At 38.5% G+C, this 27,772-nt stretch overlaps 1 protein-coding gene and 1 long non-coding RNA gene across 3 annotated transcripts; both read left to right on the top strand.

Annotated features, from left to right (window-relative positions):
* The first annotated feature begins 79 nt into the window (after window positions 1-79).
* dnajc7 (DnaJ (Hsp40) homolog, subfamily C, member 7) lies at window positions 80-27,772 on the top strand. Of its 2 annotated transcripts, none has more exons than XM_082136740.1 (14): window positions 80-258; window positions 7,700-7,788; window positions 8,127-8,251; window positions 9,272-9,385; window positions 9,473-9,547; window positions 20,992-21,110; window positions 22,364-22,517; window positions 22,605-22,769; window positions 22,966-23,057; window positions 23,132-23,205; window positions 23,289-23,435; window positions 24,471-24,620; window positions 24,746-24,808; window positions 26,221-27,772. In XM_082136740.1, the coding sequence occupies exons 1-14, from the start codon at window positions 95-97 to the stop codon at window positions 26,256-26,258; spliced, it is 1,569 nt and encodes a 522-aa protein (XP_081992866.1). In that variant the 5' UTR covers window positions 80-94; the 3' UTR covers window positions 26,259-27,772. The 2 variants fall into 2 exon arrangements, with proteins under 2 accessions (XP_081992866.1, XP_081992865.1); XM_082136739.1 differs by having other exon boundaries at window positions 104-258; window positions 24,746-24,817.
* On the top strand, window positions 14,147-16,133 carry LOC309474498. The gene is made up of 2 exons (XR_014197332.1): window positions 14,147-14,272; window positions 15,042-16,133. It is a non-coding gene; the product is annotated as an uncharacterized lncRNA (long non-coding RNA).

Genomic DNA, 27,772 nt, shown 5'->3' with positions numbered 1-27,772 from the left:
CTTTGAGTTAAACCGTAGTGCACTTGTATGTTGATGTTGAAAAGATGTTTCTCCACACTATCTTTTGGCAGGCTCTCGTATCCGTTGACCTACTATGGGCATATTGCGCACGGCTGCGGAAGGCGGAGCTGAAGGCAGTATGAAAGGCACACATGCCTCATCTCATTCTCCGCCTCTCTACAGCAAAATGGCGACTGTTGACTTCGACTCGTCCGCGGATCCAGAGATGGACTTGACCAGCGACGAGGAGTTAGAGAGGTACCCGAAAAGATCGATCACTTTAATAAGAGTCCGGCCGATCCGTCCGTGCGGCAGCTGGATTTTAGGGAAGGTCCGATCGGGAATACAGATGTATAAGGACCCTGAGATCGTGATTGCCGCATAACTTGAAAATCAAGGGGTGTCCATGGCCTAGTGTGCCAGGCAGCTGCTTTTAGTGTTGGGGTGCCTTGCGATTAACCTGCTGTTATTCTTATACATCTTGCATGAGCTTTGACCTTTTAAAACGACGACCAAGGGTGCCATGCATCGTGTTATTACGACAGCTGTGCTGTTCGCCGTGACACAGTTTTAGGGTTAGAATTAGGTTGAAGACAACGTGACATCATCATGCTCTTAAGAACACAATGCGGACGCTCTTAAACCCGCACACATGACAGCCGAATCATACAATTGTTCACCGATTGCATTGTTCTATCCAATATTAGAAACATGTATAGTTGTTGAATGATATCCCGAGTAAGTTAGGTGACTACAATACAAAAAATGCACATGCATATAGAGTGAGTCTACAGAGGAAATGACGTTCTGTTGGCTACCTCATATCGGGTCTCGTATCGTAACATTGGGGGCCTCTACTTCTGACGCTTTTGTCAACATTTTTGTAAAACTCGCAGATTTTTTAAAATGTATCTCTTAAAGGTACTGTTCATCCCTAAATGTAAGCATTCTGACTTTTATACGCACTCGGAGTACTGATTTAGGACACGTTCTGGAGAATGACATCCTCAGTCACCGTTCTGTTTTATTTTTTTTAAAAGACACTCCTCCTTAACATGTACTGTCTCTTTAAATATATTTGGCATTTCGATTATATTTATTCATTGCCAATTTAGGTGGCATTCTAGTCTAGTCTAGACACTTGTCACAGTCGTTGAGGTTAGACACTAATTTGAACACCGAAGCATTGTGTATGAGCACTCGTTTATTAGAACGAGTCGTTCACTTCTAGAACTTTCGATGTGTCTGAAGTGTCTATGGACGGACGGACGCATGACGTGAACTTGTACGTTGACTATCAGCGATCGGTTTACCTTAACTGTACGCGCGCCAGAAAGTCAACCTCGTGTTTGTTCATAACTTTCCTCATGCGAACAGTAGTTAGAGTATTACCGAGTCACACAAAACTGTAATGTTGTAGTACAAACCTGTTGATGTTCTTGATGAACTTTATATACTTGACATGAAAATTTATATAATTTATGCTATTTTATGTAGAAATATTTACGGTTACCAATACTCTAAATATTTGCCATTTGGGCTTCGTGAACGTAAAAATTGTACCAGTTGGGTTCTGGAAGTAAATATCCTATTCACTTTATCCATAGATGAACTGGTTTTTAAGCATTTATATGCCTATTTTGTATCCTTCATCGTGTTTAATTGGAGTATGGGATTGCAGCTCTTTCCCTCAAAGTTTGTAATGCGATTCACCTGGTGGTTTGGTTCATGGCTTAACCTTAACTCTTTAACAAATACCTTTTTAAAATCCCTGTGGGAAAAAATACTTCTGGAACCAAGGCCACTGAAAAAGTGAACAGGCACGTATAGGAAACACCTACTACATTTCAAGACTTATTGAATGCAATGATCTAAATTGTTGTCCGCTCACGTACCTGCTCTACAAATGATTCACATTACAGCATTCTCTCTGAGAAAGCACCATCCTGGTTTTGGCTTACAGATTAACCCGGAGGGTGTGAACATGACGTCATCATGCTGTAGGTCTGAATAAAACACTATATTTGCATGACCACACACATCTCTACAGCTGCTGTCTGTCAGAGAAGAGTGTGAGGTTGAACATTGGTGTGCAATTAAGGGGATAGTTCACCGATAAACATGTTTAAAATAAACATGTTCTCACCCTCAAGTTGTACCAAACCTGTATGAGTTTCTTTCTTCTGTTGAACACAAAAGAAGATATTTTGAAGAATGTTGGTGATCAAACATTTGACAGTAGCCATTGACTTCCATTGTAGGAAAAAAATACCATGGAAGTTAAAGGCCATCAACTCTCTGGTTACCAACATTCTTCAAAATATCTTCCTTTGTGTTCAACAGAAGAAAGAAACTCATACAGGTTTGGAACAACATGAGGGAGAGTAAATGATGACAATTTAAGTTTCCCTTTAAGTAGACTTGACTGTTGACCTCCCCTGAGGAGTATTCCAGAATATTGTTACAAACCTCCCTGTTTGTCTAGGGGAAGGAGAGGATGTAACAAATATTGTAAATTAAAAGAAATTATGATAAATCTAATGAAAAAGACGGACCGCTACTTAAAGCCCATGCTGCAGGTTAGAGTACCCAGTAGACATGTGCCGGTATTCGGTAATGCGATAAATCGCGGTAATGAATATGCACGATATTGTTATCGCGGGCACTTTAAAATACCGTGAAAAATAATAGATCCGAATTTAGATTTTTAGAACGCGCATTATAGCTTATTTTCCATCAACCGCTTAAACAAGCACTGCCTATGCTGCGCGAAACACGTGCGCACTCTGATGTAAACAATCGCCACGTGTATAAGCATGCGGCCGGTGCGCACTTCTAGTCTAATGTAAACAGTCCTCACATGGAGAAGCAGCATGGCGGAAGGAGGAACGCCGCCGCCTACAGTCTATGGCCGCCGCCGATCTATCCCGCTTCTAAAAGCAGAGCTGCCAACTCGACGCATTCAGCGCGAGACTCCTCACGCTCACGCCACACATCCGTTTTCTCACGCAGAGAAAAATCGCGGAGCAAAGAGGACACGAAGACCGTCAAACAAGACAGAGCAGGTTACTTTTGATATGAAACAGGAGAACAATTGTGTCACAGAACGTTACATTTAAACTATTTAATGACCAGCAGCATGTTAGATGACTAAAACATAAAGAGGAGTATTTTGCTGAATATGTTCACTGCACTTTTTTACATATTTATTATATTTTTACTTGTGTCATTACATAATTGTTATTATAATGAAAACCACATTATATTTGATTTAATTAGTTATTTGTAACCTTTAATAATACCAGCTGATAGGGCTCTATATGGTTACATAGCATTATGTGAGATATTTTTTTTCATGAGAAAAAATAACATGTGGGCTATCTACTGTAGCCTTCCTAATATTTATCCAAAATAAGTCAATATTGAATCAAGATTTAAATCAAATCCCAAGTATTGAATTGAAATCGTTAAATTTGTGTTAAGCAATACAAACAGTAGCCTACCAGTCATTGTACCATGTAATCATTGTAACATGATGTTGTCACTAAACTTAATAAAATTCAGTTTAGTTACCAAATGTTTTGACAATCACAATTACACCTTGTGATGCAAGTTTTATTTAATTTTTTACATCCCCCCCCAAATCCATCTGTTTCTCATGTGCAATTAAAATATCGTGATAATACCGTATACCGTGATAAAAGATCACTCAATTAATCGCAGCATGAAAATGTGATACCGGCACATGCCTAGTACCCAGTAAGCCAATGTATAGAAAAATAATGTAGGAACTAGATTTAAATATAAACATATACTAATAAAACGCTATTTAGGCTTCTGGAGTCGTTTTTGTGAGAATTTTACTTCCGCATTTGAAAACCGCCGAACCGGAAGTGACGCAACATGAGGGAGAGCGGTCAAAGTAAACAATAGGAAAGCAATGGATCGCAATGACAGCTCGGAAAGCTGGGGGAATTGTAGCCTAAATGTTTACTCGTATGATATATATAATTCATATAATTGATATATATGATGATATCATATAATTATGAGCCTGATATGAAGCCAAGTGAGCAGGACAGGCCAGGGTTAGACAGAACAACGGTGAGTTGTGTGAGGAGAACAGGGCAAGAGAACAGTGTTAGCTTATAGATGTATTCACGTTAGCCGACGATATGTATAACACTATGCTCAGATCACAATACTGTACAGATTATTATCATCATGTATCAGGCAATAGCAAAGCTAGTATTTAGACCCTTACCTGCATGTGTTGTGTGTGTCAGCCATTAGGAGACAGTTTCCAGAGGAAGAGGGACTTTATAAAGGCTTTGAATTGACCCATTTGGTGACGATGGATACAAAAAATGATCACAATCACAACTGTCTTACTGTATAAAAACTTTATATGTAGAAACAGCCAACACAAACATTAAAGTCGGTTTGTACAGATTGAAAATGAATTATAGAACATAATATATTATATTTATAATAATAATAATAATAATAAGTGTTGGCTGCAGACTAATTACAAACACATAAATGCATTACAAGTTTATGTAGGATATGTTAATGAATTAAATTAAGACAGGCACATTTTGTAAAACAGATGTACAATATGTGATGTCTGACGGATCCGTGAGCGTCATGTTTCCCGCCGGCGGCCGAACCACATGCTGACGGCGGACCGTCACCGGGCGACCCGATGAAGGAGCCGGGACAGTGTCCACATATCGCCGGGATTATAATCATTTGGTCTATAGTGAACGCTACAGCGTTATTCGAAGCAGAAGTGAAGTCCCGTCTCTTACCCTGCACAAAACGCATGGAAGATCGCACCGTCCTTTTTCTTATTCGGAAACCTGTGGACTCGATGCCCTGACAGGCCATAATTCACAATCATTTACCACGACGATGATTAATTGAAATACAATAAGCACTGAAAACACACTGAATCATGACCGCTCCAACTGAATACCAACGTACTCCGCACTGAGCGAACGCAAAGCCGGCGAACGACTCCCTCATGTGGCGTCATATGACGCGATGGGGGGGAAAAAAGCGTTTTTTCAACACAGTCAAGGAAACTGTCACGTTTTCTATTAAATTTGTGCTCTTATGTCTTGCAAAACAATTTTTAATCCTGCATTTACTTTTCATATGGTATTTTCATACAAGGTTATATTAAAAAAAAAAAACCTGCAGCATGGGCTTTAATTTCCCTGATCCAGAAAAGCAACAAAACACCAGATTAAGCAAATGATTCTAATTCAAATAATGTGAATGCAGACACGATGGCTGGACTGCGTTTACATTACACTGAGATCCGATCACAATGCGTCCTCGACTACCTCAGAACCTGAACACGCTGATCGGATAACATTCCGATCAGAAGCGCGTTTACACTTGTCTTTTCAATGTGTATGTGGACAACATCCGGATACAGGGCGCATGTTAATGCCAAGTGTAAACGCAGCCTTATGCTACATTTACACATGGCCGGTTATTTTCATAAACGGACATTTCACCCACGTTTTCAGAAAAGTGTTCGTTTACACAAACCCGTGTATATGCCGTCAAGAGCATGCCAAACCTGTAGGTGGCAGTGTAACGAGAAGCTCAAGCCCATGTTAGCCAATCAGAATCCCGAAAATATAGGTCGCACCTTTGACGCAGTGCAAGTTCTGTCGCATACTGTGACGTCGACTGCCTAAAATTCAGTTTTTCTCAGTTTACGTGTAAACAGAGTTTTCCAAAATCTCCACTCTGGCCGGAGTTTTTAGAAAGAATCGTTTTCAGAGGCGAATTCTCCGTTGGCGTGTAAGCGAGGGGCACAACCGAAGGGAAATGTCTCAGTTTTTCAAAATAACCATGTACCTGTAAACGGGGCCTTATAGGGCTTGAGATCTCTGCAACATTCACTCAGCTCATGAAAATCAGCTGGAACCCAATTAGCAGAAGGGAGAGAGAAGAGAGCAAGTACACAACACATTGCACTCTCAATAAGTAGCATAACTCTCCCCAAATCACCCATATTTTACAAATATGACCACATGACGTAACAATATTCAGCCTTCATATGTAAACCAGTTTTGAGGAAGATGGCATGTTGACTTCCTTGTCCATTGTGACAACGGGTCCTAGTCAGTGGTTTGTAAATAAGTCAAACATGATGCCATTGGGGTAACGATAATCTAGAGAAATCACTCCAATTCTAGAGAATTGAATGGCTTCATTGTCAATGTATACTTGTATACAACTAAATTAATAATGCTAACACTCAAGAAAGGCTCCGAAAGTCTCAAGAACCAAATGAAAATTCACCCAATCAATTTTCTGCATGGATGTTATAGATCTTATTGTGAATGATCGATCCATCCATGCTTGTTTCATTTGAATAATTTGTTATACATTACCTTGTAATGTTTAATTACTCGATTCTGCTGTGAAACGTCTCAGCTGGATCAACCAGGTCTTTGAAAAGAACTGACTCGCAAGAATGATTCAGATTCATGAGTGTTGTTTTATTTTGTTTTTAACTTTACTAACATGGTCATTGTTGTATAGCCAAAAAACACAAAGGTTCTTCAATAGATTTAAGTTTCATTGTGAAAATAAGAGTAACTTTTCCTTTAAGAAATATGGTGTCCTTGTGCCCCACTCATGTTATACTTTTTCCCAGAAACCACTCTATCCCTCCTGACTATACATCTGTGTGGTGTCTTTTTGATTGATTTAAAACAGACACCATTGGTTGGTAGTGAAGGATCTATGTTTAGCAGGCTAATCTGACTTTGTACGCTTCTACCAGATAGCTTTAGTTCAGAAATGTATTCACTAAATAATAGACACCGTGACTGACATGTTGTTATTTGTTACTCCTGTAGGCAGGTATTCTAATGCTTGCGTCCTGACAATACAGCCCACTCTTCCGAGGTCTTAGATTTGTGACGTGATATGCATGTGCCAGCAGTGTTTTCTGATCTATATCCTCTGTTTTTTGTGAGGACCTGTGTCATATCGCAGCACAAAGAGGACCCTCTGGTTGAAGTTTTCTATTTTACCATTTTTTCTATTTTCTAACAGCTTCTAGAGCCGCAAGATTCTGGACAAATTGAGAATCACAATTTAAATTTTTTTATTTTTCAAACAGATTCTGAAGAGCTAAACAAAATAACGTAATTTACTTTACAAGAGGTTCTGGCAAATTGTTAATTTCTGCAGTCTATTTAAAATGTCTTGGCCTAAATTATCTGAATTATAAAAAATAAAAAAACTTGGTTTGAATGAATGATTCAATGACTCACAAATACTTGACTTGTTTAATTACTGGATAAATAAGCATTTTTGAATGAATCTCTTGTATGAATGATTCAATGACAAGGATATTAAGTCACTTGTCGCCACCTACTGGTGTAACAATATAATGGTTTGAAGCGCCAAGTTACTTTCAAAAGGTGATTTGCTCGATTTTGATAGCTACCAATAGACATCTGTGTTTATATCTGAACTGTAATTTTTATCACAGTACCTCTGTTATAATATGAATATTTGTAACACAGAAATAAAGATGCTGTGTTTGAAATGACTACTGGTGAAGCTGTTTAACACCTATACATGATAACTGCTTTCTCTGGTTCTGCGTCAGTACAGATTTGAACGTTCCGGTGTAATATTTGTGTTTGTGTTGAATCTGTAGGGAAGCTGAAGGCTTCAAAGAGCAGGGAAATGCTTACTATGTCAAGAAGGACTACCCTGAAGCGTTCAACTTCTACACCAAGGCCATCGGTAAGAACCCTTAAAAGTGTGCTAGGCTGTCTATCTAGTTTATGCTGTTCTCATCCTGCCCTCGCTATCTGTCTTACTAGCTTTCTGTAGGCATTTTTTGCATTGCCTTTATGGTGCTGGTTTGTTCCTACACGCTTCTGATTCATGTGCTGCCCTCAGATTAGACTCAATGTTCTCTCATAGGCACATGATTTACCACACGTTTTCCTTGAAGGCTATAACTTAATTGCCAGAAAGGAACCTCTGGATTTAGAAAGAAAAAGATTACCAAAACCTATACCACTTTTTTTTCTTACTGAAGTGTCTGTCTACATCTTCGGTTTGTGTCCTTTTAACAGACCTGTGCCCGAAAAATGCCAGTTACTATGGCAACCGTGCAGCCACGTTGATGATGCTGAGTCGCTACAGAGAGGCACTGGAGGACTCCCAGCAGGCCGTGCGACTAGATGACTCCTTCATGAAGGTGAGACGTCAAGGGTTGGAGCCCCTTTGACGTTCTGAGCATTTAGGATCTCAAAAAGTTCCAGTTGGAGCCATGGTCTAGCTCAGGGTTTCCCTAAACTGGGGTTTGTGAGGGAACTGCAGTGGGTACGTGAGTTGAGGAAACGCTAATAATTAATGAAATCATAATGTAAAACATTAAAATTAATTTTAAATAAAAGCAAAAATAAAACGCTTTCCAAAATATTTATTTACCTGCATGTCATGTGACGGTTAACTGACATCAGAGAGCTGTAAATGTGTTGTTAAATTGTTTAAATGTTGTTTTAAAATCTGATCAGCAATCAAATATATTAGGTAAATATTAGTCGTGCACTTAAATTCAGAAACCAAACATTTTAGATAAAACAGCAATTTTTCAGTATTGTCTGAAATGGTTTTGGAAGGCTGAAATCATTCACTGAAACGGTGACATGACATTTAATTTAATTTAAATATACACTACAGTTCAAATGTTTGGGGTCCGTAATATTTTTGTGAAAGTCTCATATTTTCACCAAGGCTGAATTTATTTGATCAAAAATAAAATGCAGCTAAAAAATTCAATTGTAATAATATTTCAGTTTTCAGGGTCACATGATCCCTTATTTTTATTTTATTACAGCGTTTAAATTATTATATTTCAACAACAGATTGTAGTATTAAAAAAATATATATTTAAGAAGTAAATATAAAATCTGCTTTATGTGCATTTTTAATGTTTGTACAACTTAGGTGTTGGCTGAATAAAATTGATTCATTAAACAAATTTGATTAATTTATTAAACTTTATTTTAGTTTTTTTTTTTAGTTTTTTTGGTTCAGTAAAAATTTAAATCTGTGCATCACTAGTTAATATTATTGGTCAAAGGGGTTCGTCTGACAAAAAAAAGTTTGAAATGCATGAACTGATAAAATGCCAAATGCACAATTAAAAGCACTCAAAAGCATGCTGACTACATTTACGTTTTATATCACTCATCATTATGGTTCTGTTCCACAGGGCCACATGCGTGAGGGCAAGTGCCACCTGCTGCTTGGCAATGCTATGGCCGCCAGCCGCTGCTTACAGAGGGTTCTAGAGCTGGAACTAGACAACAGCCAGGCCCAGCAGGAGGTAGAGTTACCATAAATACCACTCACAGACATCCATGGTTTGGCAAGTATCATTCAAAAGGCCTCTGACCTCCTGTTTCTCTTGCAGCTGAAGAACGCAGAGTCCATCCTGGAGTATGAGCGCATGGCCGAGATCAGCTTTGAAAAACGAGACTTCAGGATGGTGAGATTGCTCTTCTAGCTGCTGCCGGTCTGATTTACAGATAAATACATTAGGGATGCACAATATATCGGCGATATGTTTATTTATTTATTTTTATATCGACCCGATAAGAACATTTGCCCGATGAATTATGGATTATTTCCTTCAGCTGAGACCGAGAACAGATGCATCATGAAGGTTTTGAATTGCTTGAAATATGATTGAAATCACTTCGAAAAGGAAAATGCAGTTAAGTGCAACGTCAGTCTGTCATATAGGCTACATGCAATTATAATGACAACACTACTATAAAAGAATGTTGTGAATATGGCTGCAACAACTATTTGATTAATAACACGCTGTTCTCAGGAACCATCAGCCAGTCACGTCGCTTTACAGTGGCGAATAACCCATTTCTAAGGACAAAACATGGAAAATAGCAGAGAAAATGTTTCATGGTCCTTATCTGTAAATGTTATAAAGTCCCGTCAAACAGATGGAACTCAGTAGAATAGGAGCGCAATAATTCTGACTAAAGTACACCTTTTGCTAAAATATCTTTTTGTTCGAAATTAAGTGTAGGTTTAAAATTCTACAAGTAATCATGTTTATGAGAGCACTAAAAGTAAAGTCACTATTGTTGGAATAGCCCATTAATGTAATATAATTACTAAGTTCAGACGAGTGAATGCGTGTTCTTCATTTACCGTACAGGTTAAAAAAAAAAGTATTATAATTTAATTTAGTCGCTTTAATTTCTGCTTTAAAATAGTAAGCAATCAGTTGTTTTCAGGTTTAGAATGTAATTTTTGTATTTTAACCCTTTTTTGCTTATAATGTACGCTGTCGCAATATTGTAGTACCGTGCTACTGACAGGCCAACCGCAGAGGAACGCAAGCAAACGTGATATTTGCGTTTTCTTTTTTCATAAGGCTATAGCCGCCTTGCTTTGAACTTTGTGCATGTGTATTGAATGTTAAATAAGTTAATAATGATAACAAGACTGTTTATCATGAGCCCCTTTCACACAGAGATTCCGGAAAATACACGGATAAAGTGACCCGGGATCTGACCCGGGTTCGTTTGATTTTGGTTCATTCACACTGCCAGTGATTTTCCGGAATCAGAGAGTGCGTTCACACACAACCCGTAAAAATGCCGTAAAGACACGTGACATCGATGTGACTTGCAGGGTTCGTACGGTCATGAAAAACCTGGAAAAGTCATGGAATTTTAAAATGGCAATTTCCAGGCCTGGAAAAGTTTTGGAAAATGAATAAACTCAGAAAGTTTTGGAAAAGTCATGGAAATTTGTTTTTCAAAATATCCGTGTACTTGAATTTGTTTAATTAATAATATTGGTGAAACAAATTGCAATACTTTTTTCGTTAGGGTGATCAGTCGAATCACGTGACTCACTTGCGGCGGATTTTGATTGTAGGTGGGCCTCCAGAAAACTAGATGGGCCAAAAGAAATGGGTTCCCCTTTCATGTCCGTTTCAGCGCTTTTCTGCGGCACTGAGGACAGCGACTAAGTAGCCATACCTGTGTGGCTCTTGTGTCGCTGTCCTCAGCTCAGTGCTTCAAATGAAAATAAGCTGCTTTGCGTTTTCATATATGCTATATAGCTACCGTCTGTATGCGCCTTTCCATTACAGATTTGAGCAAAACTTTTTTTTTTCTCCTAAATATCGCTAAATAACTATTGCAAAATGACGGCGTTTCCATTAACCGATGTTAAGCGACTAAAACTTTTTTTTTTCCTCTCGCGATCAGTCATTCCAAAAATCATGGCAATGGAGGACGTTAGTAGGTTTATATCTCAGCCACCGCCCTACAAATTATTATTATTAATAATATAATATATCAAAAAGAAAAAATATCGACGAATTTTCAGATTTTTTTTGACTTTTTGCCTCTTTGTTAAACATTTAAAATATATACAAATTAATATGGATGATTTATCCTTTTAAAAAATGTCTTTTGTCTTTTATTTTCCGTGTTCGCATTTATGAGGAAAAAACAACATTACATGACATTCCATTATGGTAATGAGTCCTCTGAAAGCGGCACTAAAAGACTTTAAAACTTACACAGAGACCTCAAACAGAAAGCACAAAGCCTTTCTAAACGAATTTCGTTTTGTATTAATTGTATCTTGATTTTAAAATATGTTTCATTAACCAATTGCTTAATAAATAAATAAAAAGTAAATAGCAGAAAATAGATAATCACGACACAGAGGCGCAGGAGTGAACTTCATCATCCATGAACCGAAACTCAGCGTAAAAGGTAGCCTACTCGCCTCACAGACCTAAACAAAACTGAAATAGGCCTATATCTATTATCTACAGAAATCTCTACTTTTAAACAGAACCATTCAAAACAAAATAAAACGATGTAGCCTAATCAGGGTCCGAAATTAACACCCGCCAAGCGCCAAATGCGGGTGGATTTTCCGTTTGGCGAGTATATCTCAAAAGGCTATCAAAAGGCTAAGGTGAATGTTCATACCAAAATAATAAAATTGTCAGCGCGCACGCGCTCTTCTGCCTCTTAAGAACGAGCAGAGAGAGAGCGAGTGAGCGAGCGAGCCCCGGCCGCGCGCGCGCACTCACTATTCAGAGCGGACAAGCGTCAAGCTTCCCTGTACTTTTTGACAAGCGTTCTTGACAGGGCGGCCAGAGCTTCTTTGCAGCTCAAGTCGGCGGCGGTGTGTACGTACAGTTAACGTTCTATCTGTTGACGGCGCTAAGAAAAAAGGATATGTGAAGCTCCCGCCACTGGAAGAAGCGGTCGCCGCCCATTTGTGTCCTGCTCATCAAAGCCGTGCAGAGCGTCTTCAGCACTCGCGGATCGTGCATACTCTGCCGCTGGCCAGGCTGCTTCTGCTTTACACACCATGGCCGTTCTTTTCTCGATAAAATTAGTTTTCTCATAGCGTTTGCAACGCAATACTCGTTCCCTTATCTTTCAGGGAACCGAAGTTACGTAAGTAACTTACCGAGTACGTTCTGCCTTCCCTTCCACATGAGTCAGGAAACAAAACTGACAAAAATATATATATATATATATTTCACCCCAATGATAGTAATATTTCATATATTTCTCTCATTTTGATATATATATATATATATATATATATATATATATATATATATTATTTTTTTTTATTTTTTTATTATTATACATTTCAAATTTTGCTCTGGACAATTTTTTTTATGTTTGTATTCAACATAATATGCCTACCTTATTATCTCAATTAAAAGTACTGAAATGAATGTAGGCTATATGTGACCAAAAAAAAGGCTGTTTATTATTTTGGCCGGTAAAAAATATGCTTGTGGATTTTTTCATCTACCAGTCCCCGTGGCAGGTGAGCCAAAAAGTTAATTTCGGACCCTGAGCCTAATCCGTATGAAATGTGCATTTCTCTCCGGCGTGTTCACTACTAAGAAGATCGCGAGTCAGTCAACTTCGTCTTTGTAGTCGACACAGAACACACTTGTTTATTAATAAACAATTAAAATTGAGAGAGAGAATATAAGATTAGTTTGACTCATTTTGAGGACTTATAATGATCTGTTAAGATAGAACGTTCACCTAATTCTGATTAGTCGAGAGGATTTATCCGTTTAGGCTAAAAATAGGGTCGGCGATTTGGAAAGAAATTGCATCTTGCAGTGGCCTACATTTTAAACAAGGAAATATAGCTATTTGGCATGAAACATTGATGGAGCAGTGAATAGGGACAATCTCGTTTTTTTTGTTGTTTTTTTTTAATGGCGTTTATCGTGTTTTGGAAAAGAGCTCTTCAAGCACATTTTCCATCCGCTACTAACGTTACCCGCCCGCAAGGAGTTCATTATCCACCCGCATCTCCGCCCGTGAATTTTAGGAATTTATTTTGTATTAAAACATTGCTTGTTCATTTATTTTATTCAAGATATGGGGTGGTAAATTTGAACATGGATTTTTATTCTTATTTTACATGTATACACAGACGTTTTATTGAACATTATGTCATGAATATTTACCTTTAAGTCATGGAAAAGTCATGGAAAAGTCATGGAAATTTAATGGTAAAAATGTGTACGAACCCTGGACTTGTAATCTCAGCAGCGTCTTAAGTTTGCTTATGAGCTGCGATCTCTCTCTCGAGAAACCACGCTTGTGCATTTTTTTCTCTGATTCGATCATAAAATTGCGCTTTACGTACCGTTTCACAGCTGGCGAACGATCCCGCGCTTCAGCGTCATCACTACGACACGGCATTATTACGGCTTTTGTTCACACAGCGCGCGTTCCGGGACTGAACACGGCAATGTTACTAGGTCCCGACCCGGCATCGAACCCGGCATAAATCCCGGGTCGAGTTTGCGTTCACACAGAAGGCGCTCTGGCAATTTGCCGGCAATTTCCCGGGTTCAAAGTGCTGTGTGAAAGGGGCTATGGTGATTTGTACGTCGTAGATTTGCACTTAAGCCTAAACGGACAGTGAATGAGAGAGATCGACTGAGCGCGTGCGATTACCTGCGTCTGTCTTTGAGGTCAAGTCATATATATTCGTGAAAAGGTTGCCGTGTCCAAGGAAAGGAAATATTTGTTGTATCATCAACGTTTAAGGGTATTTTTACCATGAATGGGGTCAGAGCTGGTCAGCATTCCACAGCGCGAGGAAGCCGCAGGGGAAAAAAATCAAGTCACACATTGAATCAATGCCATTGGTCTCTATTAAAGGGATAGTTCACTTTGAAATTTGTTTTAGCTTACCTCAAGGGCATCCAAGATGTAGGTGTCTTTTTTTCCGCAGTAGTTTCAATTTTGATATTTTTAGGTCAAACCGTTCTTGTCTGTCAGTCATATAATGCAGGTCTATGGTCACGGTCTCAAAGAGCATGCACAGAGTCCAAATTAAAACAATTCCCCGTCGTCCAAATTAAACAATTCCCCATCGTAAGTACACATTGATGGCCTAAGACACGAAACGAGCGGTTTGTGTGAGAAAACGAACAGTATTTATATCGTTTTTACCGCTTATACGCAGCCATGTCGAAGTGATCTGATCTGACGTGTACGCAGACTGGTGCATAGATATATACACACTAGATGTCGCCTTAAAGACATTCGTTCCAATGAACTGCCGTAGACAAGGCGACGTCTAGTGTGTATCTATGCACCAGTCTGCGTACACGTCAGATCAGATCACTTCGACATGGCTGCGTATAAGAGGTAAAAACGATATAAATACTGTCATCAATGGCCATCAATGTGTACTTACGATGGGGAATTGTTTAATTTGGACGACGGGAATTGTTTTAATTTGGACTCTGTGCTTGTGTTTTGAGATAATGACCATAGACCTGCATTATATGACTGACAGACAAGAACGGTTTGACCTAAAAATATCAAAATTGAAACTACTGCGGAAAAAAAGACACCTACATCTTGGATGCCCTTGAGGTAAGCTAAAACATACCAAAAATTAATTTCAAAGTGAACTATCCCTTTAAGTGAAGCTTCAGCGTTACCCATGCGACGCATTGCTGGTCAGCTGAGCCTTGAAAAGTGGAGCTCAAAGTTAAAATAATTAACACCTTGTTTCATTACATCTATCTTTTAATGAATCAGCATTTTTGAACGTGTTCGTTGAATGAACGGTTTAATGACTCACTCAAATACAGTCCGTTGCCGTAACAATGCTGCGTGCTGAGTGACAGCCTTTCAATGCGCAGAGACGCCGTTTAGTTTCGGTTACATTGGTTACTGAAAATGTCCTCGTTTTTGTGTGTGTTGAATAGAGGCCAACCGATTTATCGGTCTGCCAATTTTATCGGCCGATATGAGCCTGTCGCAGATATATCGGTATCGCCGTATATGACGCAGATAGGCCGCCGATATGAATAAATTTTTTTTACAGAACATATAACATGGATAAAATGCTTGTAAATTGTGTAACTACGTAGTTTGCCCAGCGCTCCATTGTTTGCTACTGGCGACCCATGTCACTGTAGTGACACCAGCCAACCCTTTCACTTCAGTAAAAGGAGGTATCTTCAGACACAGTAAGATGCGTACACATTAACTTTCGTCCGTGTAGACATTAACACCGTCCGGTGTAGACCGTGTCAGCCCATTCTGCCTATAATGCTACGTTACAACATCAAGCAATATTCCAATTATTTATATAATTATAATACTTTATATAGGGCCATTTTGCATAAAGGGTAGCCTAGTTTCACATTTAGTACATTTTGCTGACTAATTTAAAATGGTATAAAAGTATTGTACATTTTGCAATTAAACTAGTTTTCATTATGGTATTAGGGGCCAAGCACCGAAGATGCGGAGGCACCTATTCTCCTCCTCCTCCTCCTCCTCCTCCTCCTCCTCCTCCTCCTCCTCCTCCTCCTCCTCCTTCTCCTTCTCCTTCTCCTCCTCCTCCTTCTCCTTCTCCTTGGCAGCCCACAGAACTGCTTGCGGGAAAGTTATGAAATTTGGCACACTGATAGACAGTCTGAAATGGAGTCTCCAACTCAATCCCTCTAGTGCCACCAACTGTCCAAAGTTTCACTCATGTTTATGCTAATAACTTTTGAATCATAAGGGCTAGAAAAATCAAATAAATTTCCCATGATTCCTTAGCTCAAGCTGATTCAATTGCTTTTTCCGTCATGAAAATTTGTCCGCCATTTTGAATTATCCGAAAAATTGACTTTTTCAAACTCCTCTTAGGCCATTGCTCTGATTTTCACGAAAATCGAACCAGACCATGCCGACAAAAAGATATGGAATTCGATATTGTCTATTCATCAAATTGTTCTCGAATACCCTGCAAACTAATTTTACGTTGCGCTTGCGAAAACGGATACAAGGCTGTGTCTCCGCAACGCTTTATCGTATTCAGACCAAACTTGGTATGTCATCACAAGCATGACCTGAGGCTACATGTGTTTCGGCGCAGCGCCACCTACTGGTCCGGAGATACGAAAAATGGTTATTTTTACTTATAACTTCTGAACAGTTTGTCCAATCATCGTTGGATTCAGGGCGTCATGCCGAGTCGACTGATATACAATTTGTCCATATCGACCATTTTAGGCGTCAGCCATTTTGAATTTTGTACCACAATGCTGTATTTTATGAACGTATCATTACTAAACTCTGTATGGGTCATCAATATGATGCCCTGAATGAGCCTCAGAAGTTTCGAACCAGCGTCACCTAGTGGTAAAATTACATTTTCAAATGCTTATAACTCTGGGTGTGGTTGACTTATTTTCACCGGAGTGAAAATAATTTCATCTCCTTAGGTTCCTGAAACCTTGTCCAACGATACCAAACATGCTAGGTTTCACCTTACGGTTTGTGTAGTGTTGTGATTTAGCACTTAAAAAAACATTTGACAATATCTTCGAAACCGTTAGACCAATCGAGATGAAACCACCGTCAGAAGTTTGGAATCTTAGGTCGTTGGCTATATTTTAATGCCCAAATGTCAAAATATTGATAGTAAGGGGTAGTAAAATCCAATCACAGTCAGGTGTCAGTAATTTTTTTTGTATTTTTTCATATAAATGTCTATAACTCCGAAGCGAATTGAGATTTTTCACCAAAATTGACACAGATGTATGGGATCACTCTGAGGACACATAAAAAAAATGGTGGGACTGAGCTGGTGGCGCTATAATTTAACAAAACATGAAATTCCTATTGACTTCAAAACAGTACTGTGATATAAAATGCTATACTTTATGAACGCATTAGTGAATCGTTACGAAACTCGATATGAGTCATCGGCACCATGCCTTGAAGGTACTCAAAGTTTCAGGGCAGCGTCACCTTGTGGTAAAAAGTTATAACAAAATTTCCAAAAATGCTAATAACCTTTGAATAAATCTGCCTATTGTAATGCCACTGGTCTTAAGGTTTGTCATTGTCACCTCATTCTGACCACATCACATCAATTTTGTAACTATGCCACCTATTGGTCGAAAGTGATAATCCATTAAATCGTATTTTTAGTTAATGTATATGATTTTTCAGCCATTTTGCTTGAATTCATCTTTAATTGCTCCTTGCTGCAGTTGGTCTGACACTCCCAGCCATGTTGGCATGTCTTTTCTTTTTTTGCGCTTGGCCTCGATAATGGCTGCTTTGCAGCTATATTTACTTTTACTTTAGTCTCTACCAGTGGAGGAAGAACTCAGATCTTTTTACTAGAGGAATTAAGACCAATAATAAAAGATAGGGTTTGGCCAGTGACCCTTTTGATATATTTATTGATACAAGATATTTTTTATATAACATGACTAAATTAAGACAAAGTCATTAGTGAAGATTATGCAATAGTATTAGAATATAATATAGAATAGAACATTCAATGCAAACTAGTTTGGTTACAGCTCAAATGTATCATTCTATCATTCACCCTGCATATCTTAACTAGGGGTGGCACGGTACATGAAAAAACATCCGAACCGTTCGGTTCGCTTGTCTCGGTTCGGTGCGTGTGTGCGTCGCGCGGTTCGCACGGTTCGACGCATGCGCAATGTAGCCTTGTGCCCGTGCTACTGCTAATACAATGCTAAATCATAAATCAGACAAATGTAGAATAACATTACAATGTCCAGCAATCGATTTAAATAGTACACTGGGTTTACTTAGACATTTAATGAGATCAACTCCACTAGGCTATATGTTGTTTTTTTCACGTGAATAAATAGGCTACATAGATCGACTGTTCCACGTACCGGTATGTACTTTAATGGTCCAGTGGCAGAACTTGCCAAGCGTGTCAAAGGTTCTGAGTTCTAATCTGCACTCGTATATATTTTTCTTTTTCATCAAAACCGATTATGTTTATCAGCGGTTGTATATCAAGCAGGGACAGATTTGTATGAATTTTGTTTTGTGATTTCATCGGAACGAATAGAGTAGCCTAGAGTCTCCTCAACGGACTGAAGCGCGCGTCTGAGTGAAGAATGTGCGGCCGCTGCGGTGTGTGCGCGAGCCACGAGAACACTGTATCAGCGCCACTGATCGCAACGGCAACGAGCACTTTGATCACTTGATTAAAAAAAACACATTTCAGCGCTAGATTGCTTCTTATTTAACAAACGAACGAAACGAATACTTTGCTAGTTAACTGGAAATGTTTTATTTATTTGTATTGGTACATCCGTGCTGGGACATAATATCAACCCTGGCAAAAAGTGGTGACAAATAACTGTCCGACACAGCCCACGGGAAATGAGAAGCTGCGTTTTGCAAACACACCCCATTTATGAAATAAATAAATTAATAATTAGATAATTCAGCTATATATCATATGCTGAAGTACATTTTTGGAGTGTTAAAGATTAAAAGAAAAAACAACAACAAGAACCGTACAGAACCGAAAACCGTGACCCTAAAACCGTGATACGAACCGAACCGTGGGTTTTGTGAACCGTGCCACCCCTAATCTTAACATATCTTTGTGTCACAAGTGTTTGATCACCACATTTGAGTGATTTATTTTTTTATATATATATATATTCTGTTTATGTATACCGTGTATTCTATATATAGTACCAGTCAAAGGTCTGTACACATGAATGGGAAAGTATGTCCAAACTTTTGACTGGTACTGTTAGGGCTGGACGATTTTGGCTAAAATCATAATCGCAATTAATCAAAAAAGTTACCTCGATTACGATAATTGAACGATTATAAAAAAAAAAAATCCTATGTCACTGGCAAGGCTTATACTGTAAATACGTTCACGGTTATTTTTTCGAATGAAAGAGTTAGGGATGTCCCGATACCACTTTTTCACTTCCGATACGATACCGATGCCGCAGCTTTGGCTATTTGCCGATACCGATATCAATCCGATATCTTTATTTTATTCTTGAACTAATACTACTAATAATAAAATATATGGAAGCACTTTCCTCAATTAGCCACATAAAAACATCTCACTCAAATGGAGAACAAATACTTCTCCAGTATATCCACAACAACAGTTGATAATGAAAGACTGCCACCCTTTATTCAAAAGGCCTTGAGATATGTTTGGTAACCTGAATGAATTTAAAATTAATTTGCTATATTTCAGATCAATATATTTGTTTCCTTAAAATTTAAATTAACTTTAACTTCTCATCTGAATTATAAATAATTTATTTCTGTATAAAATAATACTACCATTAAAAACATTTGATTTGATTTTTTTAATCAATGTAGAATGTGTAACTTAAAAATAAAAAGATTAGTGCTCTGTTTTAGGACAAGAAATGAAAACCAATGCAATATGATGAATGTCCAAAAGATGAGATCATTTTTGCTTTTTGATAATTTGATTTTTAAAAATGTACACTGTGTGTGTGTGATTTTGGTTGGGTGACAGTTGTAGGTTACAGTTTGACAAAAGCACAATGTTTTACACAAATATAAGTAGGCTAAACACTTTGCAGTTTTAATGATGTCCTGTATGAACAAATTGACGTTGATGTTAAAATGAAGAATGATGTTTTTATGTTTCCACTGTTCGATCGCGCCCGTGCCTCTCTCACTCTGACACACACATTCCAGCATTGCAATCTTGACATCGCAGCCTGTTCATTATGCTGTGTTCACAGCAAACGCGAATAGAGCGTCAAATTCGCGTCTATCGCGTCTAGTTCTACGCTTAAACATTTTGAATCCATTCGCGCGTCCAAAGCGAATAGGACGCGCGTAAGCGAGCGTTTGAAGCGAAATAGACGCGCGTTCAGGGACGGGGCGGAGTCAAGTGACTACACACGCGGTAATATGTTTTAAGGGGAAAACCGAAATAACCGACTTGGTAAAATTACGTCGGTTACAGGCTCTGAATTTCGGTTTCGATTACTTTTAGATTAATCATCCAGCCCTAGGTACTGTACTATAATATACACATCAATAATATTGCTACTGTATTACAATATACACATAAATAATATCGGCCGACATATCGATATCGGGTTTTTACACCCTAATATCGGCATCGGCCCCCAAAAGTCAATATTGGTCGGGCTCTAATGCTGACCACATCGTAACACTTATTTATATAGCAACAAATAAATATGCATTTTGATTATTTATTCGCAAGTAATGTTGTCCAATGACTTGTTTGCATTATTTTATTTATTTGTAAGGCAATAGATTTTTATTTTTGTTTATTAAGGAAGTTGGCCATTGGAGTGTAAAATAAATTTTAAAACTTACACAAATCAAACATATACAGTAGCCTAGTTTGAACCAGTGTTGAAGTGCTTGGGACATGGCTTTTAATGGTGAGACATTTGTTTTTGTAATTAAGCTCCTAAAAATGATATAGATTCAGATTTATTAGCCAATATATCGGTTATCAGGTTTCAAATATAAAGAATTATTGTTATCGGCCAAAAGTTTCATTTCGGTGCATCCCTAAAATATGTGACTGTCTGTCTCTCTGCAGGTGGTGTTCTGTATGGATCGGGCGTTAGAGTCTGCATCTGCATGTCATCGGTTCAAGGTGCTGAAAGCAGAGTGTCTGGCTCTCCTGGGCCGCTACCCAGAGGCACAATCTGTTGCCAGGTAATATCACTACAGTATTATGGAATTTGTTTAGTAGTGGACAACAAATATAGGGGTTGTTCAAATGCCAATGCTGATATCTAGAGAACATTAGCTTTAATGTTTACATAAACTGGTTCAATGATAGCAAATTACATGCATCAAATTTCTCTTAAAAGCCCATTAAAAGAGAAAGTATGATTTATTTTATTTATATTTTTAAAAGAGCTCACAAGGAAAGTTCTTTTCTGAAATATGTATTAGTTTTTCTAACAGTGCTGTGAGAGATTTTGTCATTGTTTAAACCATTTAGTTATTTCTGTAAAAAAGCCTTTGGTTCTGACATGGCATTAAAAAAAAAAAAATCTGTCTGTAAATTCTGTAAAAGCAAAATGTCCATGTGTGAGATCTAAATTGTACTTTTTTTTTTTTAATGTATTAAATTGATAAACTGACAGTGATGACATTATTAAAGGGTTAGTTCACCTAAAAACTCAACCTCAAGCCATCCTAGGTGTATATGACTTTGTTCTTTCAGCCAAACACAATCAGAGTTGTATTAAAAAATATCCTGGCTCTTCCAAGCTTTATAATGTGAATTGTATCTTGGGTTTTGAAGCACATAAATGCAATCCATGGGGTTAATAAAGGCCTTCTGAAGCGAAGCGATGCGTTATATCCATATTTATGACTTTATAAACTAATCACTAGCTTCCGGTAACGACCGTCCACGAGTCGAGTTCCGACGGAAAAGTGACCTTTGACCCGACTCGTGATGTAGGTTCACTCCTCCGCCGGAACTTGACGTACGGAAGCTAGTGATTTTATATTTTTTAATATAGCTCCAATTGTGTTTGGCTGAAAGAAAAAAGTCATATATGCCTAGGATGGCTTAAGAGTGAGTAAATTATGGGTTCATTTTTGGGTGAACTTGCCCTTTAGTGTTACAAAAGATTTCTATTTCAAGTGCTTTTTCTTTTGAACTCTTTCAGAATTGAGTTTCTTGAGCAGTAAATTAGCAGTGTACGTGAGGAAAATGTTGGTCTATAATGTTTTATTACTATGCTAAAACGCTGGCCAAACTGCTTGATCAGCTAAGCTGAAGTCTGAATCTTCAGACTGCACAGTTTCTATATATTATAGCTATTGTTATCAGCTGTTGCCCCCCACATTGTTTTCATCGTCCACTGAAAAATACATATCAGTTAGTAACTATTTTTTTTAATATATATATATATAAATATAATATAAAACTTGCTATTTTGTACCTTCAGCGACATATTGCGGATGGATTCCACAAACGGTGACGCCCTCTACGTGCGAGGATTATGTCTGTACTATGAAGACTGCATTGATAAAGCTGTGCAGTTTTTCGTTCAAGCACTGCGCATGGCGCCAGACCACGAGAAGGCCCGTCTGGCCTGCCGAGTAAGTGCAGCATTACTTAGGAGTATGAAACTGATTGCATCCAAGTATTTAAATTAAATGTGCCGTGTCTGTGTTTCTCTGTTCTAGAATGCTAAAGCCCTAAAGGCAAAGAAAGAGGAGGGCAACAAAGCGTTTAAAGATGGCAGCTATGAGGAAGCATATGACCTATACTCTGAGGCCCTGACCATCGACCCGAACAACATCAAAACCAACGCCAAGCTATACTGCAACCGAGCCACTGTTGGATCCAAGGTCAGCATTTGATTTACTCCTTGTTTTGGAGTTGTACTTCTGTACATTTTGTTTGAATGTATTATCAGTGTTGGAGTGCCCCACAAGGCCAAACACGACCTTTTTCCTGTTTCCTTGACTGGGTCAAGTGTGTCAGTCTCATTTCTGTCATTGTTTGGTGCTACCGCATGTTTCTCTCTCTTCTTGGTGTCTTCAGTTAAACAAACTGGAGCAGGCCATTGAGGACTGCACAAAGGCTATTAAGCTGGATGAGACCTATATTAAGGCTTATTTGAGAAGAGCCCAGTGGTACGTTTGTAGTTCTTTCTATGCACTTTAAACGGTTATTTATCGGTTATGTTAATCTGCATTTTGTATTATAGTTACATGGACACAGAGCAGTATGAAGAGGCTGTCAGAGATTATGAGAAGGTTTATCAAACAGAGAAGACTAAAGGTGTGTGTCCATCTTGATTGGACATCAACATGTTTTTAATGTCCCTTATTGTCAAATCTCATTTCATCTGTGGTGTGTTTCAGAACACAAGAACTTGTTGAAGAACGCTCAATTAGAGCTGAAGAAAAGCAAAAGAAAAGATTATTACAAGGTTCTGGGGGTGGATAAAAACGCCACTGAAGATGAAATCAAGAAGGCCTACCGCAAACGAGCGCTGATGCACCACCCGGGTACATATTTCATTGAAAGAATCAAAGCGTTTTCTCCATATGTAGTCTATATCTGCAAATTCCCATGACATTACTAGGGCTGGGCCGAATACCATTTTTTGAGCTTCGAAGCTTTGGAGAGAGAGGGCTGAACATATTCTTCTCTCTAATAAAGGCAGGAATCTCTGTGTCGGTATGTCCGTTCGCATTTTTATTATTTCGAGAACCGTTCATCTAATCGACTTCACAAGGGAGTGCAGTGTCGCATTTGGTGCAATATAGATGGAAACGTGAGATGTGACACATTCAGAATTAATGAACTTTTAGTAAACTACAGAACAGCGCGAGTGGGAAGTGGCGCACCTCACACGGGGCTTATATGCTCCGAGAACGGACACTGCACTAGTGCTATAAAACGCGCACACACACAGGTCTGTTAAATTAAGCAATACTTTTAAGGTAGTCTATTATTTTTCTGAAGAAAGAAAAACTAAATTTAAATAAAGAAAAACTAAATTTAAATAAAGAAAAACTAAATTTAAATAAAGAAAAACTAAATTAAATTAAAAACGAGATTCATTTAGATTGATAATAACGGGTAAAAAGGCTAATACATTTTGTTTTGCACTTCGGTCCATACAAACTCCGCTGTTCTGCGCTCTAGCCAGAGAACACTCCCATTGCAGGAACACTTTTAGGCGTCGGTTCTATAATTTCTAGCATGCACGCGTGTCTCACGCAGGCAGTGTGCAAACTCCAACCTGTTAACATGGGTGCCGAAATAAAAACGGACACGCCACACAGCTGAGACGCTCACGCCACGCAGCCAGTGTGTCGCCGGCCTTATTCAAGCGCGAATGAGAACCGTTTCGCGGCGGATCCCAGGTGTGCAAAAAAAAAAAAAAAAAAAAATTTTCAAATCGAATACCAGCGAATATTCGGGTCCAGCCCTAGACATTACCCATAAATCTGTTCTATAGGCAGCATGTAAAAGTCCTCAAGTTGTTTGCTTTTCTGTCTGATTCTCTGACGCAGTCTCTGTTGTATTTTTCAAAGATCGACACAGTGGAGCGAGTGCTGAGGTGCAGAAAGAGGAAGAGAAAAAGTTTAAGGAGGTGGGCGAGGCCTTCACTGTGCTCTCTGACCCCAAGAAGAAGTCCCGCTATGACAGCGGCCACGACCTGGAGGATGATGACATGAACATGGGTCTGTCTCCAGCACACATTCAACACAATTTTTTATTTATTTTTGAGTTTCACTAATTGCATCTATGTTGGCATGTGATGACTAATGATTTTACGTGTCGTCTTTTTTTTTGTGTTCTCTTTCAGACTTTGATGCCAACAACATCTTCAAAGCGTTCTTTGGCGGCCCTGGGGGGTTTAGTTTCGAAGGTAATTCATGTAAGGCGGTGCTTTTTTATTACTTCTTCATAATCATCCATTATTCAGATGCTCAGAATGAACAAACCATTGAAATACAAAAGTTTGGGGTCAGTACGATTTTTAAAATGTGTTTGAAAGACATCTCTTATGCTCACCAAGAAAGCATTTATTTAATCAAAATATTTTTACACCGTAAAAATATTTCCCAATATTATTGTTTTCTATTTTAATATATTTTAAAATGTAACTTATCCCTGTGATGGCAAAGCTAGCATCACTCCAGCATCATTACTCCAGTTGTCAGTGTTACATGATCCTTTAGAAATCATGTTGATTTGGTGCTCAAGAAACATTTCTTATTATCGTCCATATTTTCAAGCCCTGTCCAGTGTCCAGTCGACTTTAATGCTCTGCCATGACACTTTAAGCTTGATGTTGACTAGTCGCTGACTATGGCCTATAGAGGTCGCAACAGGACAAGAAATCTATGAAGTCCACTTACGCTCCGTTTCCAACAGTTAAAATGACAAATAAATGCACACACAAACATTCATAAATGTATTTAACACTGTTCTGTGACTTATCAATAAAATAGCTTGGAAATTGAAAAGTTCTAGCATATGTTTCTTAGTAACTTAAACCCACAGCTTCACTAATTGTAGAGACACTGCCAGGTGCAATTCACACGCAATCGCTCTCTCTCTAATGTAAAATAGGATTTAGATTTAGATTACGAGTAGATATCTGTGAGGAAATATAACGACCCAACGACAAAAGAACTGAACTGAGTGCTGTGTCATATGCCATTGTTATGCACAAGGAAACCTGCGTTTGAGTTCTGGCTTATTTGTTCATTAAAGTTGTCGACTAGTCCCTGAGGACGTCAAAAATCTGAAGTCGTTAACCCCTAGTCCAGTGCAGTGGCACAGTAATCATGTCATTTTCCTGTGAAAAGGGATGCTGCGCTCTCAATCCACTCCACGTTGGACTTATGAGCTCGTGCACAGCAGCTAGGTGTGAATATTTAATTAGTTTTATTCTATTAAATGCATTTATTCATAAATATCCTTCTCTGATGACTACAAATATGCTGTCCGTTTTCCCAGTTGTCAGTTTTTCTTCGTCTGGACGTAAACATGCGCTGCATGGATTACGGGTACACGAGCGCGGTATCGGCCAGATACAGATATTATAAATGTTACCGTCACTTGATGATTTAATGCATCATTTCAAAATAAAAGTAGTAATTTCTTCATTTAAAAAAAAAAATCCTACTGACCACAATTTTATTTGTACATGTCTTAAATTAAGACAACAGTAAAAAATACTCTCAGCATCTGAATTCATAATGTTTACTTCACTTATGATTCTTTTCTTTTTATTCACTTAATTCTTTTTTTTTTTCTTTTTTTTTCTTACAGCATCTGGACCAGGAAATTTCTTCTTCCAGTTTGGTTAACTTGGCAGAAACCAGCATGTATGCAGTAGTTCCACAACCCCTGAATTCCCCTGAACCGGACTGCTCCCCTCCATCCCTGCCTTCTGGTGTAACGGGCCTTCAGGCCCCACAGTTGGACCTGCGTCTGTGCCATTGACTTGTTTTACTGCTTACGCACAAAGACAACAACGGCTGGGGCGTGCCCATTCTGTCCCAGGAAAAACATTGCATTGCACACTTCTCTTTCTGATCAGTGCCCTTTTTGGCCCTTGTAATACAGCTCTAGTTTTATAGTTTTTTTTTTTTTTTTTTAATCCACTGTATTGAATGTACCCGGCTGCATTGTCATAATCACATTTATTATTTTGAAAATCAGTTTTGAATTTTTTTTTTAGCTCTCAAAAGCTGAAACTACAAATTGATGCAAATCAATGAAAATGCAAATCTGCTGTTTCTCCCTGACACTGCATAGGAGTAGGTAATGCTCTAATCTCATTTCCCGTCAGCCCCTTAGACAGCCCCTCTCCCAAGCATTTTACTGATTCACATCGTCCAAATCCAAAGCATGTCAGAAAAAAAACACGGGTTAGCACAGGAATTTCATTACTGCTAGTGACATATAGATTGTTTAAATGTGTACAAAGCCAGAATTCACACAGATTATATTTATGCACCATTGCAAACCATTTTAAAGACCTCAGCAAATTTATGTGAATGCAGTGCCTCATGCCAAATCTCATCGTAAGAATAACGCTAGTTCTCGTCCGACGATTCCGGCACGCATTTGGATTGTTGGACTACTGCATACAGAGGTTCAGGGAGAGTGAGTTCATTGGAGCACCTGTTGGCCATGCCGCTCTCTGTAAGGTTCATCTGTCAATGTTGCCATTCAACCCCTTGCTGCATTGTACATTTTACTGGAATGTAAAGTGTTTCTTTGTGTTGATAGTTTATGACTGTTTAATTTTTTTTAACTGAAATACACACTTTTTTGATATGTATATTTATTGTAAATTTGCTGGATGTGAGCTTCGGACGGATGGATGATCTTGAAATACACTAGGATCTGCACTCTTATAGGTTAAACCCAGGGAGAGATTATGCTTGGCTACTTCTGAATTAAAGAGCCTCCGGAGGGAGTGATGTCAGAAGTTAATTGATCTGGTTATTTGTGGACTTGATACTATTGACTCCACAGTGTATGTAATATTGATCCATGTAAACTGCAGGCATGATCAGTGAGCCATGTTTTTGGGATCTCTCCCATTTGAACTAAATGTTCCTTGACTTTGGATTGCTGAAGATTTGTTGTGTTCCAGCATTCTCGTTTGTTTGACCTGACTGTGTACTAAAATGTAAGATTTAAGCATTTGTCTGGATACTTTCATATCGTTTCTTGCAAGATCTTCAGTGTATTCAAAGTCAACCTCCACACTGACTGCTCACTCCGCTGGAACAGTCTTGACTATGGACCGTTTTTAAAAAAAGCAATGTAAATAAAGTAAGCCTCTTTCTGTTTTCCCCTTCACCAAATA

The sequence above is a fragment of the Leuciscus leuciscus genome (genome assembly GCF_965113295.1).
Source record: "Leuciscus leuciscus genome assembly, chromosome: 1".
NCBI classification, from domain to species: Eukaryota; Metazoa; Chordata; class Actinopteri; order Cypriniformes; family Leuciscidae; genus Leuciscus; species Leuciscus leuciscus.
This window is presented reverse-complemented; position numbering and strand designations above follow the sequence as displayed.

What these genes read in the sequence shown, in the direction of transcription:
- dnajc7 (XM_082136740.1), top strand. Translation starts at nt 95, where the DNA reads ATGGGCATATTGCGCACGGCTGCGGAAGGCGGAGCTGAAGGCAGTATG. An exon ending in TAGATGACTCCTTCATGAAG is followed by an intron (nt 8,252 to 9,271) that starts GTGAGACGTCAA and finishes TCTGTTCCACAG; the next exon opens with GGCCACATGCGTGAGGGCAA. An exon ending in TATTTGAGAAGAGCCCAGTG is followed by an intron (nt 23,058 to 23,131) that starts GTACGTTTGTAG and finishes TTTGTATTATAG; the next exon opens with TTACATGGACACAGAGCAGT.